Source organism: Harpia harpyja, chromosome 2 (genome assembly GCF_026419915.1).
Source record: "Harpia harpyja isolate bHarHar1 chromosome 2, bHarHar1 primary haplotype, whole genome shotgun sequence".
Lineage (NCBI taxonomy): Eukaryota > Metazoa > Chordata > Aves > Accipitriformes > Accipitridae > Harpia > Harpia harpyja.
The window spans coordinates 9,743,457-9,760,482 of record NC_068941.1 but is presented as its reverse complement, the minus strand read 5'-3'; the positions used below and the strand labels follow the sequence as shown (position 1 = coordinate 9,760,482).

The following is a 17,026-nucleotide window of genomic DNA, read 5'->3' as shown; positions in this document are numbered from 1 at the left end:
ACCCTGCAGAGTCTACTAATAACTACAAGTAAAGTAGACCAGGAAACTTATCCATGCGATCTAATACTTTAGACTATACTACAGATGCTTAAGTTCAGGAAATGCCTATCTTGTTCGTTCTCAGATTAACAGAAAGAGACAAGACAGATAACTGTCTAGTGCTAACAGCTCCTTTGATCTAATTTCTTTGAAAAAATCCAGGCTGGCAGGCACATAAGATCCTTATCCATTTTATAGAGGTTGAAAGAACCAGACAATAAGAGCACTGAACTCTTTGTACCTACTTTTTGTAAAGCATTCAGAAACACTGAACACAGACAGAATGAAGAAAGTAAATTTTTTTAGGAACTGACAAAAGAAGATGTCGATACCATTTGCTCACTGCATCTAAACCAAGGAGACTGTGCCAAGGCTTTCTAAAAAACATAGGCTTTTCTATAACCTAGGAAATATGGAAGTAACGTATCTTAAAAAAAGGAGAACCACTTTTCCCATTATCAAGGAGTTGGGTATGGGGTTTTTATTCACATGGCCTTACCTATTCTGGAATCAGGATAAGGCACTTCATGTGGATGGGTATAGTAAGCTTCCAGGTCAAAAGGCTCCTTCTTGTGAAAAGTAATTACTTTTGAGAATGGAGCAGCATGGTTCTTACTGAAGACTTCACACTCCCTGAAGCAGTACAATATTAAGTAAGGTTAAACCACTGAGCATAACATAATGGATAATCAAAATCAAGGTATGTTAACGATCAGCCGCCGTGCTAACCAAGCAGCTAAATAATTTAGTTTAAGTCAGTTTATGACAAGAGTTGCAGGTTGAAGGCCTGTAGGTCTCAGAGCTGGACTATGCATTCTATGTCACACTTCCTAAAAATTAAGCAACTTCACACCAACATTTTTTAATGAAATGTATTCCAATTCTTAAGCAGTAAACAGAAATAAAGAGGTGTAATGCAAAAAAAGAAAATTAAAACTGTTCAAGTGGACAACAACTTCAAAGTCCGAGGCCTGGTCTTCCCCATAGCTCAACACCTTTCTTTTTATACACAAACACACACTTTTTAGTAGGCACCATACAACTTACCCTGTTCCCTCTTCGTAAGATGATTTCCACCTTAATGTTACAGAATAAGGAACAACATCTGTGATGGAAAATTCACGCACTTTAAAAGCTGGGGAAAGAATTGCACACTAGAAAACAAAGACCGAAATTTTATTATATCCATGCAGTCAAATAAACAACAAGTACAATAATTAATACCTAAATGCAAAAAGGCTACAATTCATATAGGTCACATGGAGGTCCTGCTCATCACAGAATTTTTAACAGAAACTTCCTATGCTTTGCAGAAAGTTAACTGAACTGAAAGACTGAACTAAAGTAATTGTAACAGATGCTACCTCCCCAGTGATTGTCAGTCAAGATAGCCAGCAAAGCTTCCAAATGACTACATAGGAGTGGAACAGTGCAATTTGGGTTATCAAATTTAACAGGTCTCTAACAAGACCATCCTTCTAACATGACACAGCAGCAAATTAACAAATGGAATACAATCATTTCTGACACAGTCACTGTCACCAATCGTTGAAAGAACAAGTAAGACTACATCTTGTTTCAGCTATAGTACCTTTCGCTTTTGGTTAGTTTTATTTCATTAGTACATGATGTTAAAGAAGCAATACTGAAGTTTAATTTCATTAAATATACCTGCAAGGCACAGCCTCTTGCAACAGCTTCATCAGCATTTAGCGTGGTGCTTATCTCTTTACAGAAAAAGTTAGAGATCTGTTCCTTCACTGCTGGAATTCTAGTAGCCCCACCTACTATTTCTATACTGTAGATATCTTCACGCTGAAGTTCTAGAAAAGAGAGTGCATGGCCTTAAGTTATCAAGATAACAAAAAGCTGTCTTTGGACAACTGAAAAAAGAAGGACAAGAGTTCTCTTATTATCTAGACACTGTGACAAGCACTGAATATATTCAACAGCCGACAAAATCTTTAAAACCAGATTTGTCACGATGTGTCCTATTCAAACTCTTTGTCCCTCCTGCAGACTACAAAGTTTTCTAGTTGCACAAACCTGGAAAATGCAAAAGCCAAGCATCAATGAGGACAGCTGTTCTTTAAAATGCATTGTCCATTTGCATCCCCTTTCTGATGTACATAAACCCACGAGTGTGAAATCGGGTTTTTCTTGGCAGCCCTGCACTACTGGACAATACCTCACACCTCCCAAACAAGAACAACAAAATGAAACCCAAATATACCTCATTTTGTGTCTGGTTTAATTTTGGTTGCCAATAAAGAAAAGCAAACTAAAAATAAATAATAGAAAACTAAAAATATATAATAAATATTAGACTGTGCTTGCAGGGTAACTTTTTAATTCTGAATTCAAGATAGTGTATAAAGTGATCTCAAGCAACTGTCAGTCCTTGAACAGCTCTGCTCAGCAGTTATGCAGGTTCTTACTTCCTGTATTAGCTATTTAGCCAAGTCACAAGATACGCAGAATTCTTCCCTTTCTTTTAGTTGAAGATGCTGGAATTAGGGGTAAAACCTTTTCCTGTGAAAGTCTAATTCTCTCGTTTACACTACATTAGCAGGGGGTGAAAAAAAAAAACCAAAACTGTTATTTGCACATGCTTCAGATAATTTATTTCAAGAATATACTGCCAAATTCTCAGGTCAGTGAGGACATATATGTATCACATATGGAACAGGCTGGCCAGACAGTTGCAGTAAAGAATAACAGTTTTTCCCATCATAGTTTTGGCTTGGTGGTTTTCTGTTTTTAAATAAAATAATCTTTCAGAGCGCCAGCCTTTTCCATTACACAGGGTGAATGAGGGTCAATAAACCAAGGTTGCAGAGTGATATGTGCACTAAATGAGGCAGGAATGGCATCATGCATACATGGCAAGCATATGAATGGAACTTACATTTAACTTTTCAGTACTTAGCTTTGCAATTCTAATAAATACAAAAATATATTAAAAAGATATCATTAAAGAGTTCTAGGGTAACTGGATTACTAGTTACTTTCTTGAACCAAAAGTAGCATCTAAATGAACTCCTACTTACTAGCTTGATCCATGGCTGCTCTTAGAGGAGGTTCCACCCTGGACAGAAGGGCAGCACACAATTGCTCAAACTGAGCTCTGCAGGAACAGGGAAAGTGTTTCATGTTACAAGACAGCTTAGAGACCACACTGCACTGCATTGCAGTGAAAACAGCGCACAGTACCTGTTCATCTTACTGGAGACATCAAGGTCATTCATGAAGCACTCAATATTGAGTGGAAGGTCAGAAGCATTTGCGCTCATAAGCTTCTTCAGTTTTTCACATTCCTGATACAATCGTAACAGCGCTCGGGGATTCTCTTTTACATTCAGTTTGTATTTTGTCCTAAATTCTTCAGAGAAGTAGTCTACCAACGCCTCATCAAAATTCCTACCACCTATGAAAGGGTCAAAGGTAGTAGCCAAGACCTGCACAGAAATGAAAGAACAATGACTAAAAGTTATTAGACAACGTTTGTTTAGATATAGGGATAGCTTTCATACAGACACTAGTTTTGTAAGTTAACACCTTTAAAAACAGGTTTGATATGGGAAAATTCTTTGTGGTTTTCTCACCATCTTCTATGCAATTGCCAGATAGAACAACTTAAAAAGATCACTCCTCAATTATTTAGTTTCTGCCCTCCCCAAATGAAATACTACCACACCTACCATGCTGCAGCCCCTACTCTGCTTACTAGCTCACTAAAGAAAAGGCAGACTAGGATAGCTATTTTGTCATGCTATTACTAGTTTTGTGTCATTTACTCAAAACAGAAAAACTGGCTATCATCTTCCACATGACTTCAGATGACAACATTTTGCTACAAAAGACAAAAACATTCAGCCATCAGTAGCTCATAGACAAAAACCTCCAAACAAGGAAGTAAAGACTGTTCAGTTTTACTTCACATCCTACTGAATTTAGATTTTGAACTGTCACGGATGGCAGAAAAAAAAAATTCATCATAGAGCAATTCAGTGAGTTCAACAATTTCCCATAAATAAGTCAGCTGCACAACTACAATGCTTATGAGACTACCAGAATATGCAAATATTTCAGTGCTATAACATGGCACAAAAACTGTGCAGTATGCTTAATTGTCAAGCACTTTTCAAAACACACTTTGGGATACTTAATTTCTGCATTCTATAAAATTTGATTTGCTGAAATAGCCAAGAAATAGCAGAAAGTTTTTGTATTCGGCATTTCAAAAATACTCGCTATAGACATTTATTTAGTTTTAAAAAGAAATAATCTTTCCACAGAACAGTACTTTGAGTATTGTTCAGTTAAATACTTCAGGAATATGGGATTTTACCATACGACTTGAAAGATTACCTTCAGTTTTCCCTTGTTAAAAGCACAGATTGAAACCTGATACGCAGAATGCCCCATATCTACAAAGACCACGTTCCTTGGCTTCTCTTCCAAGGCTGGCAGATCTTGCTTGTATATTCCATAGGCTAGTGCAACTGAAAAAAAAACAACCCACAGAAGTTAAGGGAAAGCTGTATACAACTGTAAAGCATGCATTAAAAGCACTACTGAAAGAAAGACGCTACTTACATTTACTCTTTCTAAACACTTCCATTACTCTGCTCAAATAGAACATAAGGGTCAAAAGGGTCACAAGTTTTAGACCATTATGAGTTGCCACATTCTTTATTTTAATTTCTTATTGTTTGTTCGTAGTTTTACTAGTACATTACCTCACGTTCATTCATGTAAATGACGTTTAAGTATTCTGTATAACCTTTCCAACAAACTTTCTGTATTCTTTCCAACAGCTGCATGCTGTGCACCTTCAAAGCACTAACTTAAAGTCAGTAGCATAGATGCCATATAAATTTACATTTTTAGATCCAGGATTCATCAGATGGATTATTTTTGCTTCTGCTTAATAATTACTGTTCATGTATAAAGCAGCTCATCACAAAGAAAGTAAACATGTTGAAAACACATTTTTCACTGACAAGGGAGGAAACAGATGTCAAGTGAAGGTTTAAAGCATCACCTTGTATTTCAGTTCTGCTTGTAACCAAATTAACATTGTAATTTGTGAAATTGCACAGATTAAGTCTCATGCCTACACCTCTCCTTTGAAATGTCTTACTTTCGGCATTTTTTAGCTCAGCTTTGCAAAATTCAAGCGTGGTCAAGAGAGAAAAAATGTTTTAGGAGACTAGTTTATAAAAATCTAAGATTTCAATACCAGCACTCATTTGGAAAGTTGGTTAAGACTTCCTAAAAGCGAAGAGAATTTAAATCAAGAAAAAATAAATAAGTTACTGGTTTAAACAGTTCCAACTTTAGTTCCCATGAAGTGTAACATACTCTACCCTAGAATTCACCAAAACCAGAGTAGGGCAGTAAACAAATTACTTCGTAGAAACAACAGTTGTGCCAATGCTACAGCTGACAGGATTGCCACAAGTTTAAACTGTCACTATCCCACAGACTTATGCTTGACGTGATTTGGGTATTTTGAAAACTCATACAGTTGTTTCTAAGTATTATCAGCAAGTCTGCTTTCAGAAAAAGCTCCACAAAATGCAGTTTGTGTAGAAGCAGCTTTTAAAGCATACCTATTAAGTAGTTAAAAATGAAAAGTCTTTGGATTACACATTTTAAAATTTCCCTTCAATGTATTTCACTTCAAATATATATTAGCTTATGATTAAAAAGTATTTCTCTAATACTTCCATGAGATTTATTTTTAGTCCAGCACACCCATCTTCTAGTAAGATGGAAAGAAAGACCCCACTACACACCCATATTAAATAATGTATTTACTGCAAGCTTTCAGACAGATGCTGATTACATCTGATAATACTGTACTATGCTATTATTTAATACAACAATTGAGAATTTGGGTCAGGTGCACACCCCAACTGGATCATTGAAGAGATTATGACGCTAGCTCAGGCCTTCCCAATACAGCTGCTGTAGCTCCATGGTACAGCAGAGAGGTAACCACAGATACCAGCTTTATTTCAGAAGCAGAGTAGCTATTTTCAAATGGCACTGTATTCAAGTTAGCAAACTCAAACTCTCATTCTGTCTCCTAAGTGCTGAACACCACCCCACCAAAATAGTTGCTGTGTTTCCAGTTCCCACACTGGATTGGGCAGTACTAGCCCAGATAGTCTTATTACACAATTAGGACCTTGGGAAAAAGCTATGTCATCACCTCACAGATTCAATAGCCTGAATGGGTAAAAAAAAAAAAAAAAAAGAAAAAAAAAGAAAAAAAAAAGTTGCTGCCCTTTACCTGCTGTAGTTTCATTCATCAGCTTCAGACAGTTTAATCCTGCAATCTGTGCAGCTGCCATTACAGACCTTCTCTCAGCATCAGTGAAGAAACTGGGTACCTGTTTCCAAAAAATAATTACATAGGATATTATGAAATATGGACTTTTAAATTTAAAAAAGTCAGACTTACCCATTAAGCAACCCTATAAATTTCAATACAACAAGGAACTGTTATAAACTAACCTTGCATTAATAAGGCAGTCTGAATAAAACAGCTAGGTAATTCATCTTGGTGCATATTTTCCTTAAAATTTCAAAATACGACAAAAGTGAAGTGACATCCAGAGTTGTTTTAAACAAAGTAGATTTAAGCACCAAAAAAACCTGAAGATGTTTTCTCAGATTCTTCTCATGAGTCTTTGATCTTAAAAATCATTACCAGTTTCTGAAAACATTTGTGCAGCACAAAGTCAACAAAATAAATATCCATACATAGCCCCAAAATAACTTACTGCAGAAGCACTACAGTGGTGCTGGAACTAAACAGCGCTGAACTAAACTTTGTGTTACAACTGAATCTGTATCCATTTCTCAGTTACCACCTCTACCACAGTGCCAGCTTACAGTGTGCTACAATATTTGGTTCCACCAGAAACAGCCAAAGCACAATCAGGGCCCATTTAGAAACTGGCTGCCATCAGTTGGTGTACCTTCAACTTCAGTCAAGCTTAAGACATAGAACTACATTCATAGTGTATTTTGTTAGCTACCATTGTGGTGTATTACCAAGGATCCTTGCTTGTGTGGGAGGTATTCTCTCTAAGTGTCTTTATATACCATAAGGAAGCAAGGAAAAAGATCAAAGCAGATTTCGAACAGCTGAAGTATACAGAGACATGGAAACTGGAAAGCTGACAGAGAGGGGATAACCCTAATACTTCATGCCCAGACTTCTTACTAGATCAAGAGCAGAAGTAAAGCAGTACACAAAGACAATGTGAAAAGCAGACATTTAGGACTTCGTATCAGGAACAAAACCTTGTCTTCAAGCTTCCCCCCACCTCCCCTCCCCTACCATGGGTAAGAACACTAGCTAAAAAACCCAACAAAACAACACAAGTAAACCAGCCAAATAAAAAGACCTTTTCAAACAAATGTAGGTAGTTTGGGGTTCTCAAATTGCAAGTATGACCCTCAGAACCAAAAAGTTCTGGCAACTCTCAACCACGCTACAACCCGACAGTGTTCAACTATGTAACAACGAAGAAATTCAACACTAATTTGGGAAGGTTCTTTGGAACTGAGGAAGATATGCTTACACATAGGACAGTTCCCATTTATAACAGGAACTACAGTAATCTATAGTGAGCACTTGGAGTTAGCCAGTCTGGATCAGCTTAAGAAGTATGGTCTTTCTGAAAACATACTCCTGATTTAACAAATTTTCCATCTCCTCACACAGGATTACAAAAGTATTCTCATTTGGAAAAACCTACAATAAAGGCCCATTTTGGGGGGATGCAATTTCTATCCACTACTTGTATCTCTTACCATTGCACCATGGCATAAATGGTACTAGCTTACATAAAGTTATCTATAGAAAGAATTGCAATAAATGTATCACAACTTACTGAAATCACGCAGTCTGCCACTGGTTTCTTCAAAGCACTTTCTGAAGTCTCTTTAAGTTTGGCCAATAACATTCCTGTAATCTGTTCAATTGCAAACAGTCTCTCTTCATCTAGGTATCTCACCTGAAACAGAGAATTGCAATTTTGTAATAAATCATCTCAACTTTTCCATAAGATGTGTTACTTGGACATTTTTTGTAATTTTGAGCATTGAGACCCAAGTTTAACATCAGACTCTGGACACAAATAACTCTCCTTATCAACTGATGCTATGGATTTGTGCTACCTGCAACAAATCATAACAGTTCAGTTTAGCTGAAAATTGTTTTGTGGGCAACTTTTAACAGCTGAGTTATCTCAAGGGGCTATTCACAATGCTTCAGTATTTTTGTTGTATGTTTTTTTTCAATTAAAAAAACCAACAAACAGAAAATGCATAATACACATAGAATCACACTTGTCCTAACACGAGTTAAAAATAAGAGTTTTGGAGCAAACCCAAAGAACATCTGCTTCCTGCAAGGGTCACTCAAGCACACAAGGCAGGGAAGGGGCAAATGAGGCAATTGTAACAGCCCTGCCCTGCTCAGGAAACACATCTGAATCTTCAGCCCTCATGTAAGGTTCTACATCCTGAATTCCCGACAGGCTGCCATCTCTCTAGCAATCCCAAACACTCCTGTGCAGGGAAACTCAGAAAGATGAGCAGCAGCTATATTTACACTGGCAATTAGTATGATACGAGCAGGTATACAGAACAAAATAAACTCACTTTGTGTGGTATAAAGCCCTGCCAGAAAGCAACCCAAAGTGCACTAAGTGAGGATGACTGGGAGGTTTGCTTCAGAAGCGCACTACTGATCCAAATTAAAATGCTATGACATAGACAGATTCAGAGACTGAAGCCAGAAAGCCTGAACTTTGAGAAGAGCAGTTTCCAGCCATTTAGTTTGGAAACAAATTAGATGTAACTTGCTCTGAAGACGTAATCTGAACATTATCTTGTTTTCCCAAAATTTTGTCTCTGCATGTCTGAGAGACCTAAACTCACATGAGACTAATAATCACACGCTGTAATTCTATGCATTTGAAGGTAAATCTAGTAAGGTAAGGTGAAAAGCTACTGATAAGACTATAGAAATTAATACAATTGATGAGAAACCTCAATGGACATCTTGGAAAAAGTACAGTACTTGAGCAGATGTTACTGCAGGGAATAAAATGTTCTTCATCTCTTGGTAACAGCAGATTTATTACACAGTCAATTTTATGGAAGGTGAATGAAACAAACTTAACCTTTTTTGGGGTGAGAGCTATTAACCTTTTACAGCATACCTGTATGGGAGACAACACCATACTTTTTTACGCTACTTTATTACTAGAAGACATGAGTATGTAATACAGACCAAGTACTCTAGATCTTCCTGAACATTTCAACAAGTCAATGAATTACAAGGAGAAACGAGAAACACAGCAAAACTACGCTAAGGCAGGCTCTGTGAAAAATAAAATGTGTTGTTATACCGGCTACCACCTGGCATTTCTTTTCAAAATGAGTAAGAATATATTTAGAGTTTTCTTAGGGAAAATATAAGCCAGTAGGAAGTTAAGCAATAAAGTTCCAAAGTACTCATCTCCACAACTAAAGATATTCTGCACAAAGCTCTAACCCACCTTTACACCTACGGAGCCATTCGGCATCTTCTGAAGTTCATAGGGAAGTTTGGCCCTTTCAGCTTGTATGTAAGGATCTTCAAATGCTCTTCCATGCAGTTTTTTGAAACCATGTAATGTATTTTTTACATTTGTGACAATCTGTGGAAAAGATATTTTATTTTTAATTACCCATGACATGCAGATTATAGAAGACCATCCAGAAAGGAACTCTTGTTATGTTGAGCTTAATGCACATACCCAAGACCCGTGTCAAGCCCCACACATTTACTGGAAAGCAAAGGGCAGGGGGGAGAGAAAGAAACATCTATTCTGTAATCTATGGTCTCCATTAAAAAAATTCAAATTTACTTCCTTCTTTAATATCCATTAGCTTGCTGCCATCAATTTTCACTGTACTTTTTATTTTAGAGGAGCCTTCTGATACAGTATGCAATATTTGAGATCACATTACGTATTGTTGCAAGGGCTGTCTGCAGGAACAGAGGAAGTTATTACCTACATTAACCTTAAATGAAGCTTCAACAAACTAATTCATTTTAATTCCTTTAAAGTTCTCCTCTAATTCCAATCCCATCTGGACATAAAGACTCTCCACACCTATTATCTCATCAGTGTTTCAACCTAATTACATTAAGGACAGACTTTTAAGTAAAGAAAGGACCAGAACAAACAAATCCCAACAAACACAATATTTAAGCTATTGAAAGACATTACTGCAGGGTAATATTTTCCAAGATAAACTAGTCTAGTTTACTGGTCTAAATAGCAAACTTCATAGCTCGGAAGAATACTGACAGGACACCTTCTCACCAGCAGAGTACAGGGGTTGAGCTCAGATAAGAGGTGTAAAGTTTCTCAGAATGAAAGTGATACAGCTTCTGACTGCTCATGGTGCTACCGGTGAGCTCTATTACCTTTATATTTGCCAGGCAAATTTCCAGTTACCTACACTCTACATTAAGGGGAAGGAAGTCCTCAGCATGCTAACATGATGCATGGATGCAAAGAAAAAGGGTAAGACCCTGTCTATTTTGAATTTGTAGATTCACACTGGCTATTATGATTTTTTACCTATTGTCCTTCCAAAAGAAGGTTTTTCTAGGTTGCGGGTGAATTTACAGAGAATTAGAGAAATTTTACTTTGGTTCAAAGTTCCAGATTGAGACAGTAAATTACTAAGATGCATTCATTTAATATTATAAGCAACAACCAGTATCCATACCAAACTTCCACTGTTCCAACTTCAGTTTCAACTTTTCTTAAACATAAGCACAGTATTCCTTCCCATCCCCAATGGTGATTTAATTATTAACTCTATTCTTGCTGTCATGAGTAAGCAAGAAAAAAAAAGATCTTTCACTGGGGAAGAAACAAGGTTTTCTGTTTCTTCCAATTTTTTTACTCTGAATGACAAAACAATGCAGAAATACTGTTTCAATTTAAATACAGGAAATATACTGTTGAAGCAGTAACTGTTACTATGAAATGTACACTTACTGTAGAAAATTTTCTTTAAAACAGAAAAATATCACATTGATTCATTACTTTTCTTCCCACAGTTCAACAGTAGACAAGTCAGGAAAGTAATACAATAGTTTTTGATCCATTTACCTGGCTCTTTGCTGCATTCCCAATGGCCCGGGTCTTGGATCCTAGAGATATACATGCTCTAAGTAAAAACAGAAAAAAAGAAAAAAAGAAATTCAGCTTTAAAAGAAAACATCATAAAATATTGCTGTGGTACTTTAAAACACCTACAAAAATTAAAGTAGCAGAACATGGATGTGGTGTTTAACAGCATTATTGCGTGAAGCACCAGAACTTGCAGTGCAATTCTAGTTATTTTGTTCTTTGCAAATTAGTTTAGAAACTGCATGCAACTGCAATTGTTGCCATTATAATTGCATTTAAGGAATTCTTTAAAAGCTTACGTGTTCAACAGATCTTATCATGAAGGTAATGAATTAATACTTACTTTTGGGTCACAGCTTATAACCAAAGAAGCCTGTGACATTTGATTTGAAAACTTTAACTTTACCAGTCAGGTTTTCTTGACTAAATAACCCTGAAGTCTGATAGTACCCCATTCACACTGTAAGAGCCATTAGCAACAATAATCATAAGACAACAATAAAAAAACCCATCTAAGCCCCAGGTAGCTGAACAGCCCAGTTCTACAAACTGTTGAGCACTTCCCGTGACCGAGGGCTACCAGGTACATACTGCAAACAGGCAAAAGGGGAGATGTCTGGGAACAGCTCCCAGCCACCAAGGGCTTGGGAAGCTCTAGGGTAGTCCATGGCCCCTTCCAGCTTGCTGCTTCTCAGGTTATCACTGAGCACCCCTCTCAGCCTCACCTCTGGCTCCAGAAAAGGCTGCCCCAGGTCCCCAGGCACCATCCGGCCACCTCAATACTGCCTTGGGAAACTTTTTTTTTTTTTTGGAAGTTACTGTCACCACACCTTCACTTTACAGATTTGAAACAGAACTCTTTCCCCAAAAGGGAACTGATCTGGCTAAAACCATTCAGTAATAAATAACAGATATAACCCAGATTTCATACAGTTCAAATTTAACTGTTTAACAAATGCATAAAGGTCACTATAGTAGATTGGTTCCTGCCTCCCCTCCATCATCGCTATGAGAGCGCTGTATGTTATTTGGTAGTATCATCTAGCAACCTCTTCTGCTGTAACGCCACAACAAACATGCAAAACCTTCTCCAGATTTAACTGCTGCAAACAGACAATGCATTGCCCTACATTTTCAAATATGTAGTTCAGCTTTCACAAACAGCTTTTACAATTTTTAATGTTGCTTAACACTACAGTTCCAAATTATACTTTGTAATAATGAAGAAAAGGCAGATAAAAGAGCAACTTAGACAGGGTGCAAATGGTTTACAAGACATTTATTTTATGGATAATAACATGCTAACATTATTACATCACACCTTTTCACTGTAGGAATTTGACTCTGCTGACAGACAGCATTAATTACAAATACCCCCATGCACAGCATAAAGCATCAAGTCAGAAGCTACTTAGCCCACTAGAGTTCTTGCCATGCTTTACTTCAACAACTCGGTTCCAGCACAAGCGGATGGATGGTTTCTCCCTCCCTTGGCTGGGAAGCAGAGATGTCAAAGAATAAAACATGCTCGCTTTGGCTCCAAGCACTTCAGTTGTATCCAAGACAGCCCTTTAGGAAACACATCCACTGTAAGGATACAACTGTCTCCCGGACCCCTACCCTCAGCTGCTTTCAAATAAGCTTTTGTACAGTACACAGACATTTCTAAAGGTAGCAACTCTCGTCACCAGGAGGACATTTCAATCCTCTCCATGCATTGTTTTGAAGAAGATGCTACCTCATAATTTTAATTACAGTTTGTGATTACACTAATTACACATGGTCTGGAAAAAAGTTAATAAAAATTACGAGCTATCAACAATCAACTGTTTTTCTATAAAACCACACAGTGGTGAGGCACAGCACCTAAAAGGGCCACTTGCCACGAGTTTAACATGCCCAGCGCACTACAAACACATACAATAGACTTGCTGGAGTTCCCAGTTCAGGAAAAGCAGAGTGTCAGTTAACATCCAAAGAGACACTAAGGCCAAAAGCCTTAAAAAGTACAAGTTCTACTGAAATGAATGGCTTAATGGCAGAATCTTTTCCCTTTCTTTCTAAAATACTTGTGTTAAAGCTTTGAAGATGATACACATTTTACAAAAGCTAACAATCCCATGCCTTAGATCACAGGATGTAGATTTTAGGCAAACAATATTAATAAAGGATCACCTGAATGTTTTAACAACTGGGACACTGGATTTATGACTCGAGTGCTGTATTAAATTGTGATAATACGTATCTTCTGTGAGCCTATGCTGCTTTTGTATGTAGCACTGAAGTATGCTTACACTAACACTGTACTGTTCACAGCAGTATTGCACACATATCTGAACCAGCTCCAAAACTGGAAGCTGGTTGCACTAATTAGCCTTGCCCAGAAAGAGCAATTAGCCTTGCCCAGAAAGAGCAATTAGCCCTGTAGAGCACAGTCAGGACTGTCCTATCTTTAGGACCTAACCCAGTATCTTTACGTGGCTTAATACCACCACACTGGGCCTGAAAGTGTACCAGCTTGTCCAGAGCTAGTTCAGATACTTTTATACCACACTGCACAGACACAACAAACATCAACACTTTGTATTTCAGGGAGTAGGTCCCAAGTATTTGGGACATATCCAATCAATGTTAACTATTAGGTAACTTCAAGCATCTACATGATGTAAGCACCTCTATAGAAATATATAAATAAAGAGTTCATTTACAGTGTTGCTATGTGCAACAGGCAGGAAAGTTCTGATGATTTAGGAGTTAGATCAGCCTACATCACGCAAGTCCTGTTTGAAGTAAGGTTTAGTTACTATGAAAAACTTCCCTAATAAGCCTGTTACGTTTCTATTTACTTTTTTTGGTTTGCCTCAAGACAACAGCATTAGAAAGGAAATTCCTCATGCTCTACTATATTACATTTTAGAGAAAGAGAAGAAAAAAGCCAGGAAAAACGTCACTTTAAGCGAGATAACTAATGCCTTCAAGTATCTGTGCACTCCAGATGCTATCTTGCTAACTGTGCTTTAAACCCCTTTCATAATCACTTCACAAATGTCTTGGAAGTACAGTCACTCGGACATTAACGTGAAAAATACTAAACACAGGGAAACCTATGTGAAGCCTACCTGCAAAGAACGCACTCCAAGAACGGCTAAGAATTGGAAGTGCTCTTCAATCATAAGGGGGAAGGAAACTGCACCTGCCTGAGGATTCTGTGGGCAACAGTTTCAAGGGGTTCCTTGCACAGAATTTGAAAGGCCCCAGAATTTCAGTTCTCATAAAACGTGCACAAGGATAATGCCTTCTTGAGAGTCAATGCAAGAAGTGTATTTTTCCAAGTAGCAAGAAGAATTTTAAAGCATATCCCCATTAATACAGACAGCATGCATTTTAGTACTCTTGTACTTTTAAAAAAGAACTTCTTAGAAAGCAAAACAAACCCTGCGTTTCTCTGAGTTCCAAAAGACAGCAATGCTAAAGTTACTATGGCCTCATGTTGCAGAAACAGCTTTCTGCTGCTGGCTACAAATTCCTTCAATAAAAGTAAGCACCATCCAAACCCCGATTTTTATATGTATTATACGAATTCCTGAATCCTCCTTGAAAATTACGCACAGATGGAGCTCTAAAAATCCTAGACGTATCCCATAGAAACACAAGAGAAAGATCTCCACCTACTCTTGCGTATCCCATCATCACGGACGTTGCCCACTACCAGCCCCCCCGCCTTCTTGCAAGACCTCGGTATTCCACGGCCAGCAGATGCAGCGCGGTACAAGTAAGAACAGGTCTGAGAAGAGGGAACTCATCGCGCCACTTCCCTGTTTCCCCGATGAATCAACCACCTCCTCCTCCCCTGTCTCACCACCACTCCATCATAAAATTGTTAATAAAAACGCTCCAAGCCCTGGCAACCGTTCTACAGTTGGGGAAACACATGCACTTAACCGAGATCTTTATCACACGAAACGAAAGTGTTAGAAGGACAGGGAAAAAAAAACCCAAAAACCAAAAAACCCCAAACCACCCCCATTGTGCCTCAAGAACCGTGTGGCACATCCAGCACTGCGCGGTATTTCAAGGACACGGGAGAGTCAAAAGCCGGGGGGGGGGGGGGAGCGTTTCTCGGCTAGCCTCCTGCCCCAACACACGCCATGTCCGCGCCTGCTTAAAACATTTCCCGTGGTACCCAGAAAAGGGCACTGGCCCGGCAAAATCGGCCGCGCACTGCTCCTGAACGATCGCCAGGCCTCGGCGCCGGCCGGCAGAACCCGGCTCCTCTCTCGCCGAGGAACCGGAGATGCAACCGGCGCTGGGCCGGGGCGTCAGAGCCGCGCCAGGAGCGCCCACGGGCCGCGGAAAGAACAAGGCCCTACGGGGACACACGCCACTCCACCCCCCCACCCCCCCCCCCACCTCTCAGCACTCGGCCGCCTCAGGGAAACCGGCACGCCGGCGGGGGGGGGACGGTAAGAAGAAGAAGAAGAGGGCGGCCGGGCTCACCGGTACGGCGAGGAGGGGGAAAAGTGCCGGGGGAAGCGGGGGGGAGGGGGGTAGCGGCGGTACTCACGGGGTGCAGCGGTCGCTGTACTCATTGGCGATGGTCTCGATGCCGCCGCTGCGCGCCACGCCGATGTAGCAGTTGAGGAAGCCGAGGTCGATGCCAACGACGGACATGGCTGCGCCCGGTGCTTCCCGCTTCCCCCGCCGGCCTGCGACTACAGCGGCAGCGGCGACCGTCTGAGCTGCTGGGAGCCGGCTCCTCGCCCGCCTCTCCCCCACTGCGGAGCAGCGGCCACCAACCGGCGGTTACTCTCCTCTGCGCAGGCGCGCTGCGCCGGCCGGCGGGGAAGCCGCCAGGCGCCGGCTACGACTTCGGCACTTTCCGGAAGGGCTCGGGCGCCGGCGGCTGCGGGCGGCTCGCGTTCGAGAAAGATCTGGAAAGGGAGGGAGAAGGCGTTATCTAGAGCGACACCCCGCGCCCCGACGTCAGAACTGCGGCGGGCCACGCCCCCGACCCCCTTAAAGGAGCCGGCGGGCAGAAACGGCGGGCGGGAGCTCCGGCCACGTCTCGCCCACCATTTTAATGTGAAAGCTGGTTGCGACGCGATATAATTTAACGGGGCGATAACAGCCCTTCTATCCCCTGCGGGTCCCGGAGCTGCCGGCCCTCTGAGGCCGAGCGAGGAGAGGGGCGGCATGGAGAACCCCCGCAGTCCCGAGGCTGGGGGGGGGGGGGGGGGGCGGCTAGGCCTGTATCAGCCCCGAAAGTGAGGGAAACCTGGGCGTTCTGTCCCAGAGAGGTGGGGATTGCCACCCCTCGGGTCCCACCTTTCTCCAGTACGGAAGAGTGGCTCCCCAGTTTGTGCTTACGTATTCCCAGAAGTGCCCTCACCTTCTGTCGGTTTTCTTTTCTAGAAAAAAGACATCTGGCAACCCGAGTATCCCTATTGCAGTCACTCCATATTTTTTTTTTTAATGGGTGTCATTTTAAGTATGGAGGACTGGAACTCCACAAAACATACCAACCGGCTGGAAAAGCGCCGTTAAGTATTTATTTGCTTTTAAAAATGACATCTCGGTTTCACGCAGCAATATGACATCTTCCTGACACGGCTCGTGACACGGTGCTGCTCAGTCTTGTTCCACTGGAGAGACTAAAAATAAGTGCTAAACTACTAAACTAGATTCACATCCCTGTCGAGTTTTGATTATCTTCCCCATGTGTTATTGTTTCAATGGTCTACTTCACAACTAGAATTTTCTAG

The 17,026-nt window shown here is 40.3% G+C and overlaps 1 protein-coding gene across 2 annotated transcripts in view; it reads right to left on the bottom strand.

The window, feature by feature from the left end:
• The window catches only part of HSPA4L (heat shock protein family A (Hsp70) member 4 like), a 28,937-nt gene extending 12,762 nt beyond the window's left edge, over positions 1-16,175 (bottom strand). The window contains exons 1-11 of one of the 2 annotated variants that reach the window (XM_052814955.1): positions 15,829-16,175; positions 11,244-11,301; positions 9,630-9,770; positions 7,956-8,078; positions 6,344-6,443; positions 4,411-4,544; positions 3,253-3,497; positions 3,090-3,166; positions 1,711-1,862; positions 1,087-1,193; positions 539-672 (exon numbers count right to left, since the gene is read on the bottom strand). In XM_052814955.1, the coding sequence (XP_052670915.1) occupies positions 539-672; positions 1,087-1,193; positions 1,711-1,862; positions 3,090-3,166; positions 3,253-3,497; positions 4,411-4,544; positions 6,344-6,443; positions 7,956-8,078; positions 9,630-9,770; positions 11,244-11,301; positions 15,829-15,935 (1,378 nt within the window). In that variant the 5' untranslated portion in view covers positions 15,936-16,175. The remainder of the gene's footprint in view (positions 1-538; positions 673-1,086; positions 1,194-1,710; positions 1,863-3,089; positions 3,167-3,252; positions 3,498-4,410; positions 4,545-6,343; positions 6,444-7,955; positions 8,079-9,629; positions 9,771-11,243; positions 11,302-15,828) is intronic. The other variant, XM_052814965.1, reaches the window with a different exon arrangement.
• Positions 16,176-17,026: the final 851 nt, after the last annotated feature.